At 39.6% G+C, this 21,776-nt stretch overlaps 2 protein-coding genes across 4 annotated transcripts; both read right to left on the reverse strand.

Annotated features, from left to right (window-relative positions):
* Positions 1-3,575: 3,575 nt before the first annotated feature.
* tusc2b (tumor suppressor 2, mitochondrial calcium regulator b) lies at positions 3,576-6,404 on the reverse strand. 2 transcript variants are annotated; one of them, XM_056437901.1, is made up of 4 exons: positions 6,265-6,404; positions 5,234-5,480; positions 4,463-4,583; positions 3,576-4,367 (listed from the first exon to the last, which is right to left on the reverse strand). In XM_056437901.1, the coding sequence occupies exons 2-4, from the start codon at positions 5,380-5,382 to the stop codon at positions 4,302-4,304; spliced, it is 336 nt and encodes a 111-aa protein (XP_056293876.1). In that variant the 5' UTR covers positions 5,383-5,480; positions 6,265-6,404; the 3' UTR covers positions 3,576-4,301. The 2 variants fall into 2 exon arrangements, with proteins under 2 accessions (XP_056293876.1, XP_056293877.1); XM_056437902.1 differs by lacking the exon at positions 6,265-6,404 and adding an exon at positions 5,890-6,227.
* Positions 6,405-13,808: 7,404 nt separating this feature from the next.
* rassf1 (Ras association domain family member 1) lies at positions 13,809-19,930 on the reverse strand. 2 transcript variants are annotated; one of them, XM_056438503.1, is made up of 7 exons: positions 19,677-19,930; positions 17,650-18,128; positions 16,391-16,515; positions 15,126-15,230; positions 14,709-14,997; positions 14,504-14,619; positions 13,809-14,398 (listed from the first exon to the last, which is right to left on the reverse strand). In XM_056438503.1, the coding sequence occupies exons 2-7, from the start codon at positions 17,936-17,938 to the stop codon at positions 14,249-14,251; spliced, it is 1,074 nt and encodes a 357-aa protein (XP_056294478.1). In that variant the 5' UTR covers positions 17,939-18,128; positions 19,677-19,930; the 3' UTR covers positions 13,809-14,248. The 2 variants fall into 2 exon arrangements, with proteins under 2 accessions (XP_056294478.1, XP_056294479.1); XM_056438504.1 differs by having other exon boundaries at positions 17,650-19,930.
* Positions 19,931-21,776: the final 1,846 nt, after the last annotated feature.

Consider the following 21,776-nt stretch of genomic DNA (forward strand, 5'->3'; position numbering starts at 1 on the left):
GATGACGTTGAGCAATAATAGTTCAGTGCATCGAACTCCTGAGAAGGGGGTATCTAAATTTAAGAAAGGCATAATTGGTCATTGTTTGCCATTTTTTTGAGTATAGCACGTATTTTTTAAATATACAATAAGAATATTTTACCACGTAAGCCTGATTTTAAGCCCGTCCGGCATTAATTTGAGCGTAACATTATATATGTCAATGCCGCTGACCCCCCACCGAAGTAGTCTGTTCTTCAAGTCATGCTCTGATTTGAACATAGATGCGAGTTTCGATGATGAGCGCAAATATGAAACAGATTCCACGTTATATTGTTTGTTGGCTTTTGTATTGTGCTCCTTTTTTCGCTATATGTCAGTTGCTACAGTGTTAACTCTTAAAGACTAAGCTGAGTGAATGAATGGTTTGGTTTTTATTTTTATATAATTGCATTTATCTAAATCAGGTGGAACAGATACTTTAAAACAGATTGTATTTGTATTTTCTGTGACAATAAGAGCGCCATTTACTGAATTGAACTGTAAAAAGTTTGAATACGCAAAAGACGCTTTAGAGTAGACCCCCAACTAAATATCCAGGTTACTTGCATCTTGCTAAGAATAATAGGCATATCTGTTGTATTAATGGTAATGGAAGTGCTCTTTAATTTAATCAAATGTTGCTTCTGTTCTGAGGAAAGTCACTTTTCCTTATCTACATCTACATATATATATATATAGACACACAGCCCAATATTAAATATATATATATGCTCATGTTCCTGTTAAAATGTAGATAAGAAAAATGGACTTTCCTCAGAGCAGATGCAAAATATAAATTTGTGTATGTTGCATATATATATATATATATATATATATACAGGACTGTCTCAGAAAATTAGAATATTGTGATAAAGTTCTTTATTTTCTGTAATGCAATAAAAATAAAAATAAATGTCATGCATTCTGGATTCATTACAAATCAACTGAAATATTGCAAGCCTTTTATTCTTTTAATATTGCTGATTATGGCTTACAGCTTAAGAAAACTCTAAAATCCTATCTCATAAAATTTGAATATTTCCTCAGACCAAGTAAAAAAAAAGATTTATAACAGCTGAGTGTTTGTCAAGGCTCAGGAAACCCTTGCAGGTGTTTCGAGTTAATTAGACAATTCAAGTGATTTGTTTAATACCCTACTAGTATACTTTTTCATGATATTCTAATATTTAGAGATAGGATATTTGAGTTTTCTTAAGCTGTAAGCCATAATCAGCAATATTAAAAGAATAAAAGGCTTGCAATATTTCAGTTGATTTGTAATGAATCCAGAATGCATGACATTTTTGTTTTTTTAATTGCATTACAGAAAATAAAGAACTTTATCACAATATTCTAATTTTCTGAGACAGTCCTGTACATACATACAGCCCAATACTCATGAATTTAACTCCATTTTTAAAATGTCCCCACTGTGGGACAAATAAAGGAATATCATATCATATCATATGAATACATTTTAAATGTCATTTCATTATTTCTAAAATGTCTCTTACCAGAAATCTTTTCCTCGTCTGTGAGTCTCCTCTAGTAGAGCAGACACACACAGTTGTTCATTCTGTGTTGACACCACCACCGAATAGTATTTAAATACCCAGCAGACTCCACCTCTCTTTGGGAGTTTCAAAGTGCAGCTTTTTTTCTGTTTGGCTGTGTCAAAGGACAGCTCATCCAATTGAGGCAGATTCAGCTCCATGCTTCTTTAATTAGTGTTCGGTTGTCAATGGCACACAACATTATTTTACGCTTCAAAGCTTTTTTCCCTGTACACAAGTAGTCAGTTCAAATTAAGCCTTTAAAAGCAGCACAAAAATCAATGTAGATTTACGAATCTATTATGAAGATGTTGACACTAAAGCAAATTTCGGAGAAGTTGATCATGTAGAATTGTGTTCAGCTCCGTGCTTGTGAGTGAGCTGCAGCATCAACACTCTCAATGTGACAGTGAGACATATCTAATGCTGCTGTTAGCCCATTGAACAGGATTAGTGGATGTCAGGTTCTCACTGGACTGTTTGTAAACACACGTTTAGCAGCTGAAAACAGCACAACGGGGATTTCCAATAAATGTCACTGCATGTCGAGTGACCACTTGGTTGTTTGCTTGTTATGTGTCCTGCAGTTAGTGCTTACATAACATCCATCAAATTATCTATTAAGGTTATTACCACAGGCATGTACAGGAAGATGCAAAGATCAGCAAGAGCTAAAAGGGACTTTGCCATATAAGGAAGTGTTGTAGATGCCTATTCTAAGACTTATTCTTCAATAAAAGAACATTGTAAACCTTTTGTTGAACTTAGTAGGGTCATAATACCTCTGAGTTAATGAATTACTTCAGCAATATCTTTTGCAAGATGTCTCTTTGTACCTTAAGCAAATATAACACATTAAGGTATTTGTATTGACAGCATGTATTCTTTACACAATTGGTCTCATTGTCCCATTATCACCTATTTCTCCAGAGTGCATAGGTATATCAGCTTAGTTAATAATAAAGTATAATAATTCCCATCATTATTCAATGACAACATAAATAATATGGAGATAGATAATAAAGGTAATACTTTCTTTGAATAGCTTGCTTTTATTTCTTGTCATAAATGCGGTCAGACTTTTGTCAACCAAGCCAGAGGACGGGTGGTTTGCCGAGTCAAATCTTTTCTTTTACTACAAATAATCTCATGGCCTTGCATATTATTACGGCTTTGTAAAAGTAAACAAAACAAGAAATTGTACTTCCAGACTCAGCTGAAAAAGATAAGTAAGAGAGGTAAATACAGCACAAAGTAAAATCATTTCATGAAAGCAATAAAGTGGAGTGGATGTTGGCAACGCCCTCTTGATCCTTTGAGGAGAACAATATCACAGACAGCTTTGGAGGAAACCTTTTCCCATGGAGACTGCATTCCCCTCCCTTTTCTCTAACCCAGCCCTCATACGCAGACACATACACACAATTCACCCCCCAACAATGGTTTGACTTTGCAATTTCCTATGCAGGTGGCTAATTTCATCACAGGTGGAGGGAGGTCGGTGTTTTAGTTCCACATGGGTAGACAGGTCCCGTCAATTCAGTTTAGTAACATTTCCTAAAAAGCTGTTGGTAATTAGGCAAATAGCTCTTATAAGCCTGCAAGGTAATGATGTCAATAAAAAATAATTTCCTCCTGTATCTTACTTCCCTTAATATTTCAGTTTCATTCGACAGAATATGTAGTATATTGTGATCGAAGTCCCTTTAAAACCTGTAATTTAGATGCTGTAAATATGTCCCACAATGCAGGTCTAACTTCTATGGGGGAGAGAAAGTAAGCATCGAAAAAGCTCTGAAGTAGATTGTAAGTATATTTTCAGATAATTGTTTAGCCACTTGAATACCTACCATACGTTTCAGATACAGAATGTTTATGTAGTCGATTATAAAATATGTTGATGAATTTTCTTTCCCCTTTGATCTGGATAGCTTGTGCAAAAGTAAATGCACTTTAATTTGCTGTTCAACTGTACCGATATAAAAAAGGACCATGACACAGTTTAGCATTTTATATTGTAATTAAAAAACAGTTATAATAAATTAAAAGTGAAAGATAGTATGCCAGAGCAGCAAACGAAACAACAGGATCTCTTACTAGACTCACTGCTGCTGTGTACATGGGACGCCCATTTGACCATCGTCCGAGGTCATTGAAGCCAGTCCATCCAACATTATGACATTATTTCCACTTGAGCATTTGTGGGCCATTGATTGTCAACTCCCATGGCTATTACCAATAAGCAGATCCTTTTCATGCATAATAAAGCAAGTCATGGTGGTGTCAAAAAACAAAAGTGTGCTCATAAAACGTTCTCGCTCTAGATATGACCGGGACAGACGGACACATTGGTTTCTCCTCAAACTCCGAGAGTTCAATGAATCATACCAGAAAATAATCTGCAGCATTAAATTCAGGACTGTCACGTTTCATCCTGTGTCTGAACACACATTCACACTTACATGCACACAAACCATGACCTGTAAACTGAGTAGGTTTTGCCATCTTGGCACCCTTCTAGATCTCCATTGGTGACCTATTCTGTGACTAACTGCACACAGGCCAAAACAGATCACATGCAGAGGCTCAGCACACATCGCTTCAGACAGTCCACACAAGGGCGTCAAATATATCAAGAGATCATGTTATTTTAAAAGGTGGTTCAGGTTTCCAGCTGTCGGGGAAACAACAGGACGGAGTTGACACAGTGGATACTCTGAGACATCATCAGGCTTCACAGAGGACAACTGGGAAATCTACATGGATGCAAGGGATCTCCAGCTTTTGAATTCCCTGCAAGGACACGAAAGAGATAATTATGTTATTGACAGTACAGAGGGCTGCTGCTGGTGAGTAAAGCAATAGTTTAGGGATTTTAATTTCCTCACCTGAGGTGTTAGGTTTTTATGGATCCTCTTCAGCTTGGCTTTTTTACGTCCATTTTTTGTCACAATTGTCTCTTCATAGAACTCATGGGCCAAGTCGCCGTCTTCATCGAAGAACATAGAGCTGCAGCAGAGAGACTAAATTAATTATCCGTACATGTCAGATGTGTCCGTGTTTCTCCAAACCTTCAAGAGATACTAAAACTTAAGGTTGTTGCTAATATTACAATATATACTACAAATATCACACAGATTTGATGACGAGAATATACAACATTATTTTCACATATACTATATTTGGTTCGACACAAAAAGAGTTACTCTATGAAATAGATTAATTTGTGAGGATAAAAGAAAACAAGATGTTTAATGTTTGTATTCCTTGGCTCCATCTTTTGGACGTAACATTTTCTAGTTTACCTAAAATAGTGTAAGAAATCAAAACATTCAGTCAGCTGTCTTCCTGTGGGTAAAGGGCCTGGTTTTAAAAAGTCAGCAGACTATGGTCAGCAAACAGCTCAGCACAAAAGTGGTGTATATTATGGTAGCTAAGACCACAACATGTAAATAATGGCAGAAGAAAAACACATCCACACATGTACAATTAAAACAAGTGTATTAAATATTGAGTAAACTTATTGTGGAAATTGGCTGAAAGAATAACAATCACCTGACCAAGCAGGTCCTGGTTCATTGTACAATACACCAGAGGATTGGTCTGAATGCCATTTGTTATGGATCCACATTGCTTCTTCATGCCGAGGGCATATTTACCTTTTTCTAGTTAACACAAAAGGGGTTACACTCAGGAAACTTCGAACTTTCGCTATGGACTGCTCGTTTCCATCTTTGGTTGGATCGTCTGCACTACCCGAGCCAGAAAAAGGCCAAAATCCTTTGGATTTGGAGCCGCTCCCACCCATCTTCAGCTGCAGCACATTATTTTCTTGGGTCACTCGACTGCCAGTGGTGTTACAGTGTTACTGTACCCAGATTAAATGTGATCCGTAGAATATGAAACCTATGAAAAGTAGCACACAGAAGGGAGGAGTTGAGTCATTTTAGACGAGACAAAAAACACAATTAAAATCCTATTTTTCAGCTGATGCTGGAAAGAAAAGTGCTGCTTCTAACAGGGAAAACAATACTCCTCTCTTTTATATATGAAAAATAAAACAAATAGGTAAACAATATTGCAACACCTGTGCACTTCCACTTCTATGAGATGTCATTATTATATGGACAGCAAGTATACAATGCTCATAGCCAACATGCAAGTCAAGCCCAAGACTGATGTTAGGTTATAATTCGAATCATATATGCAATAATATAACTAGCCTAGCTGGTCAGTTAACGTTATATTACAGTGCAACATTATATGATAAAGTATAGTATGTTAGTACATTACACCGCTTGTCAACGTCACAAACCTGAACACTCGTCTGTGTGGTCCGTGAGAACAACAGTCCTGAATAACGTGAGTCGGCTTGGCTTGAGAGAAGAGGGCTCGCCACCATTAGGTTATCTGGACGGGACGGCTAACTAGGCTAGCTAGCTTTGACCAGCAAGACCATTACAAAAACGGGTCCTTCGTGCGTCAGTTAAAGTGTCGGTCATGTCACTTCTTGTCCTGGCTACCATCACCGTCGTCAGCTGAAGACAGTTACTATGTTACTAGCATTAGCGAGGTCATGTCCTTATCTGGTTCACGAAATCACGTTTAACGTTACTGACGCTGCAAAACGCTGGTTTACTGGTTTAAGGACCAACGTCTGTCGCTTCCGCTTAGCCAGTTAAAAACATACCTAAAGTGTGGTTTGACGTTTTCGCAGGTGTGAAATGTTCTTTGATGGATTTGTCTTGGTGTGTTTGCTAAATCTACACAAGATAAGACACACGGCTAGGCTAGATGTTTATGCTAAATAACGTTACACCTTCTTCTTTTCTGGCTTGTTGTCCGCCGGCTAAGACATAATGGTGAGCTACTGCCACCACGTGGCCCGGAGGGGGGGGGGGGGGGAGGAGAAGAAGAAGAAGAAGAAGAAGAAGAAGAAGAAGAAGAAGAGCTTCCTCAAGTGAAGTAAAACGATTATAGTTGTTGAAATATCCCCCAACAACATGAATTACAAAAAATGGTTAGAAATCATAGCATATTTCCAACCTATTTTAACCTAAAAACTACAATAACTGAATGGCGTGCTCCCTTTCAGGGGCGTGTCTAGGGGGTGGCCAGGGGTGGCACGTGCTACCCCTGGAATCTGATTGGCCACCCCAGGTGCCACCCCATATGCTAAACTATGATTGGCTATCTGCCCACGGAGGCGGGAACGTTTGAATTGTGTGACTACCGAACTTTCATTTTCAACCGACAAGAAGACATCAAGAAGACATCAAGAGATTGCGGCTACTCGCTCCTGAAAGATGTGAGTAGCTAGAATTATTGATAACAGTTACACATAATGAGTCAGTGGTTTAAAAAGTTTGAACTGTAATAAGCTAAAACGTTTTTTGATTTTCACGATATGTGGTGCAGGTCTGTCATCATCGCGACTGTCGACAGTGTCGACTGACTCAGCTTGCTGCCTAGCAAACCTGTCCAGGGATTCTTAGCTCCTGAAAGATGTGAGTAGACTTATTGATACACATGTGTGAATGGTTTAAAAGCTAAAACGTTTTCCCATCTTATTTTATTATTTCCTGACTCAGCTTACTAGCAAACCTGTCGTCATCATTGTTTGGTTATTGTCAACGATGCTAACGCTAACGCTAATGCTAACGCTAATGCTAACGCTGATGCTAACGCTAGCTAACTTAACGTTACAGTATGTAAATCTGTCTTGTATCTCTTCTAACTTTGTAACATTAGACCTGAGTAAGTTTTGCATGTCACATTCATTCATGCATTCATAATTAGGCTAAATGTATTGTGCAAGATATAGTGACATGCATCATGACATGCGACTATTACAGTATGAAAAGAAATCAGAACATTCAGGATTCTTCAAAAGAAAGAAATCCAAAACAACAGAGCAGGACAGAGCAGCTAGTCAGTCTGAGGATGAGAGCCAGCTTGACTCTGCTAGGGATGTACAGCAGGAGCCTCCAGCTTCAGCTGTACACATGGGTATGTAAAATCCTGATACCACTTAGCCTACTTACAAAAAGGCTGATTTTATTATCATTCTGATGACAACGTATGTGTTTTTGTAGACTCAGACAAGGATACTGGTGATGAAGGCCCTTCATCTTCACTTGCACATCAGGGTATGTAATGTATGCATCTTTATAAAACTATCTGCTATGACTTGAGATGTTTCACTTTTGCTATACTTATAGTGGCTTATACTGAGATTCAGGGCAAAGCCCTATTTTTAACAATACAGGTGTGAAAAAGCTAAATATGACTAATTTGACATACAAATAAATTGATACAACTGTTAAAATCCTATATTACTTCAGGTGTGTCAAGTCAGCCACTCTCTGACAATGACACTGACACTGAGAACCATCCAGCAGTACCTGCAGGCCATGCAGTGACACGTGGGGATGGTGATGCAGCAGCCCTTGTGGCCCCACCTGGACCTCATGGTATGCCTTAATATTTCATATGAAATATATTGTACTTAATTCAATTCTTTCATCTGTACTAATGCCCCAATGAGCACTTCTGTCCCAACAAGTACATGACACTGATCCAATTCTCATGCTTTTGTCACTTTCAGATATTTCACAGTCAAGAGCAGCAGGTCCCTCTCAGCCTCGTTTAAAGGTTTTTCCAAGAACCTCCAAGGTGAGAAGAGGAGGCGTTCAATCCAGTGTGGTTTAACCACAATTCCTGGCTTGAATACTCACAAAGCAAAGATTCAGCCTACTGTTACGCATGCAGACACTTCTCCCTGCCTGGCGTCAGAATCTGTTTTCTCCTCAGAATCAGGCTTTTCACACTGGGAAAAAGCAACGACAAAGATGCTGGCTTTAAGTTGCATGAGAAATCTGAGTCTCACATTAATGCCATGTTTGCTTGGAATGAGCACAAGAGGCTATTGCTTACAGATTCTTCTATCTTAGATATGATTAACAAAGAGTACAAAAGAAAGTTGAAGAGAATCGCAGTTACATTAAAACAGTTGCAGATGTACTGCTTTTGACAGCAACACAGAATATAGCACAAAGAGGTCACCGTGAATCGGAAGAATATGACAACAAAGGGAATTTCTTAGGAATTCTAGAAATGATCGCTAAACACAATCCTATGGTAGCCCAAAAAATGAAGGGACAACGCAATGCAAAATACACAAGCAATACCATACAGAATGAAATTCTGCAGTGCTTAGCAAGTATGGTGCGTGATGAGATTGTGAAGGAAGTGAAGGAGAGTGTGGTATTCTCTGTCATTGCTGATGAAATGGCCTTGGAAACCGCTGTATGCCCTGGTGTATATTTGGAGGGATTTTCTCCTATCAACCGTGACCAATTATTTTCAACGGTTTCTACTTCGAACACGTCTACCTGTCTCTTGGACCCCATCCCGACGAGGCTGCTTAAAGACGTTTTGCCTTTAATTGGCGGCTCTCTATTAGATATTATCAATGTGTCTCTGCTAACAGGCCACGTACCACACTCCTTCAAGGTGGCTGTTATTAAACCTCTCCTGAAGAAGCCCACTCTGGATCCAGAGGTATTGGCTAACTACAGACCGATCTCTAACCTCAACTTCCTCTCCAAGATCCTTGAGAAAGTGGTCGCAAATCAGTTGTGCGACTTTCTACATCATAATAGTTTATTTGAGAAATTTCAATCAGGATTTAGAAAACACCACAGCACCGAGACGGCACTGGTGAAAATTACAAATGACCTCTTAATGGCAGCAGATAAAGGACTCCTCTCTGTCCTGGTCTTGTTAGACCTTAGTGCTGCATTCGACACCATTGACCATGACATCCTGTTACAGAGACTGGAGCAGTCGATTGGCATTTCAGGCACGGCACTAATTTGGTTTAAATCCTATTTATCAGATCGATCTCAGTTTGTATTTGTAAACGATGACGCCTCGATAACCACCAACGTTAATCACGGAGTTCCACAAGGTTCTGTGCTTGGACCAATTTTATTTACCTTATACATGCTTCCTTTGGGCAATATTATCAGGAAACACTCCATAAACTTTCATTGTTATGCAGATGACACTCAACTATATTTATCGATAAAACCAGAGGAGAGCAACCAACTCTGTAAAATTCAAGCATGTCTTAAAGACATGAAAACATGGATGACCTGCAACTTCTTGATGTTAAACTCAGACAAAACCGTAATTTTAATCGGCCCTGAGCACCTCAGAGATCAATTATCTGGTGATGTGGATTCTGTAGACGGCATTGCCCTGGCATCCAACACCACTGTAAAGAATCTTGGCGTTATCTTTGATCGGGACTTGTCCTTTAACTCCCACGTAAAGCAAATCTCAAGGACTGCATTCTTTCATCTACGTAATATTTCAAAATCAGGCACATCTTGTCTCAAAAGATGCAGAAAAATTGGTTCACGTTACTCACGTTCGTTGAGACTGGATTACTGCAACTCCTTATTAGCAGGCTGCTCTAATAAATCTCTTAGGTCCCTCAGTTGATCCAGAATGCTGCAGCTCGTGTTCTCACTAAAACTAAGAAAGAGATCACATCACTCCTGCACTAGCTGCTCTGCACTGGCTCCCAGTAAAATCAAGAATCACTTTTAAAATTCTTCTCTTAACCTACAAAGCCTTGATTGGTGATGCTCCATCATATCTTAAGGAGCTTGTCGCACCATATTGCCCCACTAGTGAGCTACGCTCACTAAATGCGGACTACTTGTAGTTCCTAGAGTCTTAAAAAGTAGAATGGGAGCCAGAGCCTTTAGTTATCAAGCTCCTCTTTTATGGAACCAGCTTCCAATTTCAGTCCGAGGCAGACACAGTCACCTCGTTTAAGAGTAGACTTAAGACCTTCCTCTTTGACAGAGCTTATAGTTAGGGCTGAATCAGGTTTGCCCTGGTCCAGCCCCTTGATATGCTGCTATAGGCTTATAGCTGCGGGGACGTTAGGATGCACTGAGTACCTATCTCCTCTTTTTCTCTCCTTAAGGATGAATTTTCATCTCTCAATCACACGTTACTAACTCTGCTTTCTCCCGGAAGTCCTGACTTCCGTCTCATGGGGTCATCGGACCCTATGAGACGGCATAGATCCTATCTGCCTGATGGATCGTCTGGGTCGTGGAATTCCTGCTCATGACTACGCCACTGTCCTGTTGAGACTCCGCCACTCCTCCTCCCCACCGCCATCTGCCTGATGGATCGTGGAGGTCTCCATCGTGGAATATGCCTACTATGAACTATTCATACACTCTGTCATATTCATTGAATGTATTTTAACTCTAAATCTGTCCTTCTGTACACATTACATCTATTGCATCTGTCCATCCTAGGAGAGGGATCCTCCTCTGTTGCTCTCCTCCAGGTTTCTTCCCTTTTTTTCCCCCTGAAGGGTTATTTGGGAGTTTTTCCTGGTCCGATGTGAGGTTTTGGGGCAGGGATGTCTATGTGTACAGATTGTAAAGCACTCCGAGACAAATTTGTAATTTGTGAAATTGGGCTATACAAATAAACTGAATTGAATTGAATTGAAACCAAAGATCTGAAAAAGAAGGAGCAGCTGTCATTAGTAGTTAGGTATTACTACAACGGGGCTGTGCATGAAAGCTTTCTTGATTTCCAACATGCCCAACATCTAGATGCTAAGGGGCTCAGCGAAATGATCATCCAGTGTTTAGAAAGATATGGCCTTCAGTACAAAGAAAATCTTGTTGGACAAGGTTATGATGGGGCCTCAGTGATGAGTGGCAAACACACAGGTGTGGCAGCCAGAATTAAGACAGAGGCTAAACATGCGTTTTATGTCCACTGTAATGCGCACTGTCTGAACCTGGTCTTAGTTGACACTGTGAAGTCAGTTCCAGAGGCTGATTGCTTCTTCTCACTGCTTGAGAAGCTCTATGTGTACATGTCAGGATCTTATGTGCACCAGAAATGGCTGGATGTTCAAAAGGAGATGTATGGGGCCAGCCTAGGGAGTTACAAAACTTAGTGACACAAGATGGGCATGTAGAGCATTGGCTTGCAGGAACTTCATGGATAGGTTACCAGCTGTGTTGTGTGTCCTTCAAAATATAAGCGAAGAAAATCATAGAGACAGATCCACTGATGCTCGAGGTTTGCTTGCACAGATTGACCTCACATTCATATCCCTCCTTGCAACCTTCCAAACTGTTCAACACAAAGCTGCTTTCTGACCTGCTACAGTCACCCTCAGTTGATTTAGCTATGGCAGTAGACATGGTGGAGTCACTTCACGATACACTTCAGGAGTACAGGACTGAGACATTTTGTGATCAACTGTGGCATGACATAGTAGAGACAGCCAAACAGTGTAATATAGCTGTTGAGAATAGTGAGAAGAAGAGATCACAAAGTTAGCTCCAAACTTGGTGGGTCTTATGTGACATGTACTATAGGCCTGCGGAAGGGTAATGATGACAAAGATACATTCAGACAGAGACTACTCTACCCCATCCTTGACTCCATGATTGGTGAATTGGAAAGAAGGTTCTCAAAACCTAACTGTTTAATAATGAAGGGTTTACAGGCCCTAAACCCTAAAAGCAGTACATTCCTTCAAGACAACCAAGTATTTGGCTTGGGTGAAATGTATGGTTGTGATCAAGAAGATCTTACTCATGAGCTTCACCAGGCTAGGAGAATTTTGAAAAGGAAGGCTGAGAGTGGGGCAAGAGAGTTGGCAAGCATTCTAGACTTGACTGTGTTTTTAGAACCAGAGGTGTTTCATGAGCTCTTCAGGCTGTGCAAAATAGCTGTAGCCCTTCCAGTCAGCAGTGCTGCCTGTGAGCGGAGCTTTTCTGCTCTAAAGCTAATTAAAAACCATTTGAGGACAACAATGGTAGATAGCAGGCTAAGCCATTTAGGTGTGCTAAGCATTGAGTCAAGAAGAGCTAAGGCATTGAACATGGATGACTTTATAAAACTGTTTGCAAGCCAACACAAGAACAGGAGAATTCAACTGTTTTAAATGTATCTGGGCTGTTTTTTTTGTTGGCACTTTACTTTATACTGTGACAGTTTTAATTGTATTTATTTTATTGGCACTTTACTTTATACTGTGACCGTTTTCAATATTGTTGGCATTATTACTTTATTTTAAGTTTGTTGGCACTTACTCTGAGAATGTGCATTTTCTTTTGTATATACAGTACTGTACAAGTTGTTAAAGAATAAAGTATGGAAGTTTTATATTACATTTGTATGGTGTCACTCTGTTGAGATTGGTAGGTCTGTTTATCTTTTAAATTAAACTTTAAACACAGGAATGTAAGACACTATAAAGTAATTAAAGTAGATATGGATAGTAGAGACAAAAATGGTAAATTAATGCTATTCCGTGCCCCCCGCCCCGATGTGCACTCGTACTTCATGCCACCCCTACATAAGTCAGTTCCCCACTTGGGCCACCCCAGTCAAAAAGGTCTGGACACGCCACTGCTCCCTTTAACTAAATTCGTCAAATGTTGAAGGTGTTGTCAACATTTAAGGTGTGTGTGTAGCTGAAAGTATGCAGGACTTTTAAGCTTTTAAAGTTGAAGACGTTTAAGAGGATTTGAAGATTTTTTTTCGATAGGATCCCATTAAAAATAAAAATAATAAAAAGCTTAATAATTCCAATTCTTTAAAAAAAAGAAACAGGAAAAGTCATAGCCAGCGTTCATAAAACGTACCGAAGTAATAGAATAAGTCTATTAAAGATTTGAAGAACAATATTTTACTTTGAAGAACAATAGTTTAGTTTAGTTTAACTCAAACTTAACTTGACATTAAAAGAGAGCAGTAGGCTCTCTTTTAGGCACACACACACACACACACACACACACACACACACACACACTTACTGTAAATATTGTGTTGTTTTTTATTTGTAAATAGTGTGTACTTGTTGCCCTTGCACATTCCTGCTGAGCATTGCCACTTTCATTTCACTGCACACCCTGTGTGTGTATGTGACAAATAAAACATCTTGAATCTTGAATCTTGAATCTTGATGGTAGCCTAGACTAGACCACACAGCCAAATGTCACCTCATGTCACAACCACATACTCACAGACCTTGTTGTCGCTGTTGAAAAGCAAATCTCTGCCTTGAGCCTATAGTATAGGCTAAGAAATAATGTCAAACATAAGGAAAGCCTTCCCAAAAGTGTGGAGGCTCTTTCAACAGCACATACATTCTCTTGGTTTTGAATAAGATTCTGTGAAAAATAATAAGTTTATTAGATTGTTATATTGGAAAGACACAGTTTCACATTTATACTTGCCTAAATATATGTTACAGGTTTATTAAAGTGCCAACATTTTAAAACATCTTCACAGAAACTAAATATCACATTATAAATGACCACAGAAAAAACTACCCTTGTTTTGAATACCACTATAAATAATCCAAAAAGTTGAATGGTTTTTCAAGAATAGTTCACAAACGTTGCTCTGCTTGCACAACATTAGCAGGGCCTAAGCCTCAAAGTAGTTCACATTAAATGTAACAGCACCATTCCTGCTTCATAGACAACATCTCTTCAAAACAATGCCATTGTCTGAGCTCTTTCATTCCCTTATATATTGGTAATCAACAAGGTGGGAGAACGTTCTTCTTAATGTTTAAATATGAAGCTCAATTGATTCGCTGAAAGTCAACCAGGAGTGGTGATCCGCGCCACGGCCTGCTTGATTGTGTCTCTCGCAAGACTGTAGCGTTTCACAATCTGCCGTACGTGCTCTTCTTCCTCACGCTTCAGGATTCGCAGAAAGTTGCACAACTCAGGAGAACTGAATGCATCCCACTGTGGAGGAAGGAGAGCAATTTCACATTAGAATCTGTTGACTCACTATTTCAAGAATATATTATTACCATGTGTATCATATCTCAGAGCCAAATGGATACTCACATTTACTTCCCCGGTTTCATTCTCTTTCAACACCAGACTCAAGACTTTTTCACTGGGGCCGGCACACAAGCGCAGGTAGAGGGGGAACTCATCGTCAGGCATTTTACGCATGTACACTTAAAGAAATAAAATTCAGCACTTTCACTTTACTTACAACTTGGTTATGTTTTGTTTGACAATAACTGCACATTACTGAGGATTTTACCTTGACTATGTCTCTCAACGCGCTCAAACAAGGCAAACTTGGCCGGGTTGTCCGCCACCGTGAACTTGTTGAGCAAGGCTTCGATGACTTCTCGTACACGTGTTTGGGAACTTATATGCAGGTGCTTGGCAGTGTCTTTGGGGAGGTAGAAGGATGTCCGCCGCTTCATATGTCTGCCCTGCTGATCTTCCTCCTGTGCGGCGCACAGGCTCTGGGAGGGAGGCAGGGAGATGGGACGGACTAACTGAAAGTGGACCTTGATGAAACCAGTGTAGGACCCATCTTTATTCTGCAAGTAAGAAATATGTACTATATTGTAAGAATTGGAGTTAAATGTACTGCAAACTATTAATCCATTAAAATACAGTTGAAGTATACAAATGTGTGCATGAATTAATTAGGTTATTAGTCACTCACAACCACCATGTAGAGATTGCTGTTGATCTGTGCATTATACTCCTTAACCTTGTGTTGAATCTCACTGTCCGTCAACTCCTGTTTACCCAAGAGGATCTGTTCGTCCTAAAAAATGAAAAGAGCAGTTACAGTACAGCAAATAGGCCACATGGAGTCAGCAGAAAGCTTGTCCTCACAAGTGAACGTTGAGGATGAAGAGAGGGCGCCAGAGAGCAGATTATGTGAGTAAAAGTCAAATCAACTAAAGCATTTTGTCTGTGGATACAAGACATGAATTTATAATTAAGCTCTAAGCCAATCTGACTGATGAATTGTGCCATACCCTCACCGCTGATCTTCTGAAAGAAAGATGTATATGCAGTAAAATCCACCTCCAGCTCTGAGCTACTGTCCTCCTGACTGCAGAATGTGTCACTCGTTGTGCTTCCCCAAGTCATCTCCATGGTTCAGGTGAGTTTTTTGGCATTGCCAAAATCTTAATTTCTAGTGTATGTGAGCATTTTCGTAGCTTTCCTCTGTCTCACTCTGTCTTTCTCTCTTCTGTCTGTAGAGATCAGATTATACAAACAGCTCTTTTGACCTCAGCATTTACATTTGCTCCTCCCTTACAATAAAACCTCGCGACGATGTCTAAAGAGCCGGCCCACTCCAAGAGGGCGCACACCATCCTGAGAGAAAAACGTTCACCCGATGCTATTGTTGATTTGTGCATACATATCAACATAAAACTGTAGTTTCCGATTATAATGTATATGATTCACCATATCACGAACGCCAATTCCCTATTCTGCCACTACTTTATGCTGCATTTTAACATAGTCTGGTTGGTTAACATTTTAGGGCTTACAAAATCATGATGAATCAAATGTTGCTAAATTTCCCATTTTATTTCTTATTAATATTGTCTGAGCAAGCTGAAAAACTGTCAACCAATCCTTTAATTTGCTTATAACTTGTGCTGGACCAAGGTTATTTTGTGTGGTTCTGAAATGAAGGCAGCTGCCTTAGTGTGAAGTTGTTAAGTTGTTAAGTTGTTAAGTTGTCCCCTCCTCTGAGCTTTCTCCTAAATTACTTTCTGTATAGATGCATTGACAACGAGGAGGTAATAAAAACAGCATCCGTGAGGACATATGGCACACAGCTATGCTGCAGTGGACAATCTGGTAGGCTCCATCTGCTTCGACCTACCTAAAACAATCCAATGAAGACTGCTTTCTATACAGATGTATTGATCAAATATGTGATTACAGCTTTTTCCCCCTCACCACATTGGTGTCGGTCTCGAGGCTGTCAACTGAGAAATCTTCCTTGTCTGGTAACACACTTTCATCTGTGCTGCAGTTCAGCTGGATGAATGGTCGGCAGCGGTAGTGACAAGTGTAGCTGCAGTCTGAGAGAGAGGAAGAGAGAGAGAAAGGGAGAGAGAGAAAGAGAGAGAGAGAGAGAATTGTGGGTTCTTAGATATGCTTTGGCTAGTGGTCAATGCTTGTTGTGGATTTTCTTCAGTAATCAGTCCCTGTGCTGAAAAGCTCCACCCAAAGAAAACTAACCTAGATGTATTATCTGAGGAAGATGCCAAAATGTGTGTTGGTACAAAATAACAATAGCTCATGTTTGATGTTTAATGGGATGTTAGCCACACGACGTTACCACTAAGTGCTACAGCAAGTAATTTTTTATTTTTGTTATGAACTGGGACAGAAATGCATGAAGTCAAATGATATAGACAAACGAATACAGTCCCTGGACTATCTGTACAGCACAAATCTTTGCAGAGCTTATTACAGTGTTTAGGACGAACTGAGATAAAGTTTCTCATGAATGGAGAATCCTGCATTCTCGTGATACTGGAGAGTGAAGACTGTGTCACAGCTCCGTGAGCTTTGGACACACACATCTGAGTTATGATGGGCTACAGAGCTGGGTTTTAATTTGAGGGCATTTTAAAGTGATTTCTAAAGGTCTTATCTTCATACCAGTGTTCTTTACCAACGTTGGGTAAACAACTACAGCAGTTCACAATGCTTATGAAGCTCAAGTAACATGATGTTTCAGGCAGTCTAATAAACTGCACATCTCTGTGTCTCATGCAATACATATGTAGTGGCTGGTTTATACTTTCCAACCTATCTCTGGCTCTCAGCACAACGCCCAATTGTACTCAAGACGTCACAATTATCCTCTAATATATACTTTCATTATTAAATAGGACTCATTTACCTGTTTACTGCAGTGTTATCAGATGTTACAAACAGGAGTAAATGGGAAGTTTGTTGGGGACTATTTTCCACTGCGGATTCATACACATGTGATGCTCTAATAAGTATTTTTTCAGCCTGTGCTGAATGTGGGCCTGACTCAAAATACACTACAGTGCACATGCTGATGGGATTAAAGGAACATGTCGCTCAATACCACATCTGGGCTGATTGATATGCTTTTGATAGTTTTGGAACAGAGGTCTATGGCACAGAAGAAAAACATAAAATATTACCAAACAAATTCACATGCAAAAGCTACTCACTGGCACAGCGTAAACGTTGCTTGTAAACACCCCAGATGAATTCTCCACACAGGTCACACCAGGTAAGATGGCTGTGACTGTAGGGCTGGAAGTCATGACCCACTCCATCATGTCCTTTCGGAAACCGGGGTGCCTCAATTCTGACGCTGTCTCCGAGCAGACGGACGACATGGAAGGGGCTCGGCGGAGCAGGGTTGACAGGTGGGGCTGTGCGGGCAGCAGGAGCAGCCAACTCAATGGGATCATTTACACTGAGGTCCTTCAACTCAATCAGCTCACATTTAGACATCCTGTCCCTGATGGAGACTCTGACATGTCAAGTGAACACTTGATGCCCATGAGCCAGTGAGGGTGTACAGCAACGAGAGGAGACAGCATTAGTATGTGCACCGTTGCATACTAAATGAGGATGTGGTGAATGTGGGGCTCTGGTTAAATGTGCAGGTCGGTTGTGAAAAGGAATGGGTGGTCCTTCTGAGCTGCAAGACAGTTTGAATACAATACAATGAATACATGTATCGGTCAGTTTAACATAAAATAATCACCAGCATGTTTATTGCAGTTGAAGTAGAACATTCTTATTGTTAAGATCAACATTTTCGGCTTGTTAGACTTCATCCAAATCATCATGTCAACATGATGACGACCATAAGCCGAAACACACGTGTAGTTTAACAATAAAGTTGTTCTACTACACGTGTCGCTGGAGTTTTGACTTCATCTTGTTGTGCCAGAAACCCCCACGTTGCTTCTTTGTTTCTATCAGTTTCAATTCAAGCAATAACACTCAAACAATCACTGTATGCTGTTTTGGGGTATGCGCATCACAAATGGAAAAACAAGAGATTAACCTCTGTTATTTGATGCCAGGATTCATATGATTATAATAAAATATGGGACAGGATGACTATAATCCTGTGAAACCCTCGACGACTCATACTGTTTTTCTGTGTGTGACCCTGAAGCAAAACTATAGTGGGCCAGCACTATTTCATTCATTGAACTCAGAAAGTATAGAACTGATATTATTGAAAAAATAAATGGCAACTTTTTAAAATATACATAATATTATATGCATGCATCAAAGCTAGATGCTGTGTGTGTGGCACACATTGGAGGAATGTGTACTCATGTACAGTACACATTTAAAGTACTTGCACTTCATTTGAGTATTTATATATTATGCTACTTCATACATCTCTGCTGTGTTTGCGAGATACATATTTCTACATTTCCTCAGTTGCAGTTTGCATTAGATACTGAAAACATAAACATATGGGTAAAGTATAGGAAGTATTGTTGTGCATTAAACTATGCAGCAGCAGGGTATGCAATTACCTTCACCCAAGACAACATTGATAATGCTGTTTATATATTAATTCATTTGTGACGATAAATCACAATAATTGATCAAACCATGATAATAAAACACTGACAGGGTCATTCTGCTGCGCGTTGCTGTAACTTGTGTACCTACTCAAGGAAGACTTTGAACTCTGGATTTTCCTTGTAATTGAGTATTTTTTGCTGTCACGTAGGCGTCTTCCACTTCTTGTGCAGGGATTGTTACGCAAACACTGACAGTGGTGAAACTACATTCCTCTGTGATGTCCCGCCGAGGAAATGTTCACGCAGGTGCATCAGAAACATTGTTTCATTAGTTTCTCTGTGGAGCTGCATTGTGACTTGAATATGAACAACCCGGGGCTGTATCTGCCAAGTGGGTCACCGCACGGCGCAATTATCCACACGGGGCAACAAAGCAGCCTTTACTGGACCATCATGCACATGCTGATGGTTTCGTAACTACTTTAATGTAAAAACCAAGCACAATAAAGCAGAGCTTCAGTCTAGAAAGTTTCTGATTATTCGTCTTGAATCTGAGTGTCACTATAGTTGCAGGGTGCAGTCTGTAACGGGACGGCCCGGTTTAATCCTGCCCGACACGAGACGCACTCAGTTGACAGTGACCACAGAATCCATGTTCGGATCCGCGTACAAACAACCCGTTGAAAAAAGGACCTTACCTCGTTTAAATCATCATCGCCAGTTCTCGCAGAGGAGACACGGAGAGGGGACCCAGTTGGTCGTTTTATTACCGCCCCGCTGCCCCGCTTCCTTCGCACGCACTTCACTTTGCGCGTGCACATTGTGAGTGCGGGATTACCTTCTAATCCCGCAGTGTACACTGTAAAACATCACAGCCCTGTTTAGTTATGTCCACCTATTTATTCTCTTTAACTCAAAGAACTCTTATACATTTTAGATTTTGAATTTAACTGTTCAAATTCAATTTAGTTAAACGTATAATAATACCTTGTGTTCACTTTTTTTAGTGTATTCTTCAAATAAATATGTTTTTCTTTTAAACAGAAGTAAGAGTGATGTGTCTTTTTTCTATAAATTGAAACAAATTTAAATCCTTATAACTTGGAATGGCAAGTTGTTTACACTTGAAACTGAGTTACAATAAAGCCGAAATGCGACTCTTACATTTCACAGCATGCTATTGGCTAACCCCTATAGGAGGCTGGCTCATTTGATCTACTACACAACCATGCTACTCCAACTAGCATACTTCATATACAGGCCTTCACAATAAGAGTTTTCTAAATAAAATCCGGTTAAAAAAGCTGTTATGACGATCTCTAGTAGAAACTCCCATTCTGACTACGCCTCCCAAAGTCAATACATTTCATTCATACTCACGTCATGCCATAGTTATAATAAGCATAACACATTATACAGTCAGTAGTACAGTTGCAAGAATAATACAATAATCCTACTTACAGTGACAGTGACTTTTTACTATGTTCTCATAATACATTCTTTAGAATATCCTTCATAATATCCTTTATTGATTATCCTAACTTTCTTATGTATTAATTAAAAACCATAGACTTTCTTTTTTTCATGTGCAAGTATATATATTAAAAACCAATACAATTGTACAGTATTTATTATTCAGAAACAGATTCTGAATATACTTTAGCGAAATTTAGGTTTTATATTTGTAATAAGTAAGTACATTTTACAATTGTGTATGTATAACAGTCTGACATCCATAATAAATGTGTGCAGGTCTATTGACTGGCACTAATGTGGATATTTTACAGGCACTCGTGTTCATAAATGTACAACACGCCCTGATCTGTGTGTTGTTGTTGTGTCACACTGTCCACCAGATGTTTCGCGGTTGACCCCTGACCTCTGACCCGTTGCCTTGGTTTCCACAGAAGCAGAGATGAGTCTTGGTAGGATGCTCCTTGTCTCATGAGAATCTGCCCGGCACCCCACGATGCCAAAAGTGTGTCTGTGGCAATATGTGCAATATTTTACAGACGAGCCTATACGTGCACAACTTCATCTCACGTGCACACTGCACTCGTCACTCTTCACTGCCACTCAGACCGACTGAGCTACACTGCACAGCGACACACATGTACTGTGCAGAGTAATAGTGTGTGTTTTCCATGTGTGTAATAATCTGTAGTTTATAGGCACTACACAGTTCTCACAACACATTTACAAACATATGTCTTATCATTCATATCAGAGGTAATGGCGGCTCACTGCACACAGAATACCATAAGAGAAAACAAACTGTATCAATGAGGCCATCTTGTGGCAGTGCAGACCCTTTTTACTTTTGGACGTTTACCCGAACTTTCATCTCATAATTTAATTTTGATATGACTCTCAAATGTTTCATTGATCTATTTAGGCCAACAGTATGTACCTGACAAAAAAACCTCTTTGAGCGGTAAAAATACAAAGTAGTAAAAAACTCGTAGTAATTGTATATGTATTTCTTTGTTTTGCCGCTCAAGTGTTGGTAAATTCTATATGATCATTTTTAAATAAGCTAGAGCAGTGTTAAGCTGTAACAAAAATAATAATGTTATTAATTCATTATGTTCCCACATTGTATCCCCCTGATGTATTAACGGCACATTCACCTACATCTATGTATTATTACATTTTGTTCTGGTACACAATCATTAATGTCAGGGGTTTGTCACAGGGTGAGGCTCAGGCGCAGAGAAACAGGCTGGACTCAATATGAATAACAACAAACTCTCTTTAATGAGATAAAAGTTTTTAAAAAAGCAAAAAGTCCAAAAGGG

Source organism: Pseudoliparis swirei, chromosome 18 (assembly GCF_029220125.1).
Source record: "Pseudoliparis swirei isolate HS2019 ecotype Mariana Trench chromosome 18, NWPU_hadal_v1, whole genome shotgun sequence".
NCBI classification, from domain to species: domain Eukaryota; kingdom Metazoa; phylum Chordata; class Actinopteri; order Perciformes; family Liparidae; genus Pseudoliparis; species Pseudoliparis swirei.

Bases quoted from the DNA above. Each gene is read 5' to 3' on its own strand.
- rassf1 (XM_056438503.1), bottom strand. From the start codon at position 17,938: ATGTCTAAATGTGAGCTGATTGAGTTGAAGGACCTCAGTGTAAATGAT. The intron at 15,231-16,390 runs GTGAGGGGGAAA...TTCATTTTTTAG, and splicing joins TCGAGACCGACACCAATGTG to GACGAACAGATCCTCTTGGG. The intron at 14,620-14,708 runs GTAAAATCCTCA...TATTTCTTTAAG, and splicing joins CGTTGAGAGACATAGTCAAG to TGTACATGCGTAAAATGCCT.
- tusc2b (XM_056437901.1), bottom strand. From the start codon at position 5,382: ATGGGTGGGAGCGGCTCCAAATCCAAAGGATTTTGGCCTTTTTCTGGC. The intron at 4,584-5,233 runs GTAAATATGCCC...TCTCTGCTGCAG, and splicing joins TTTGTGTTAACTAGAAAAAG to CTCTATGTTCTTCGATGAAG. The intron at 4,368-4,462 runs GTGAGGAAATTA...GTGTCCTTGCAG, and splicing joins ATAAAAACCTAACACCTCAG to GGAATTCAAAAGCTGGAGAT.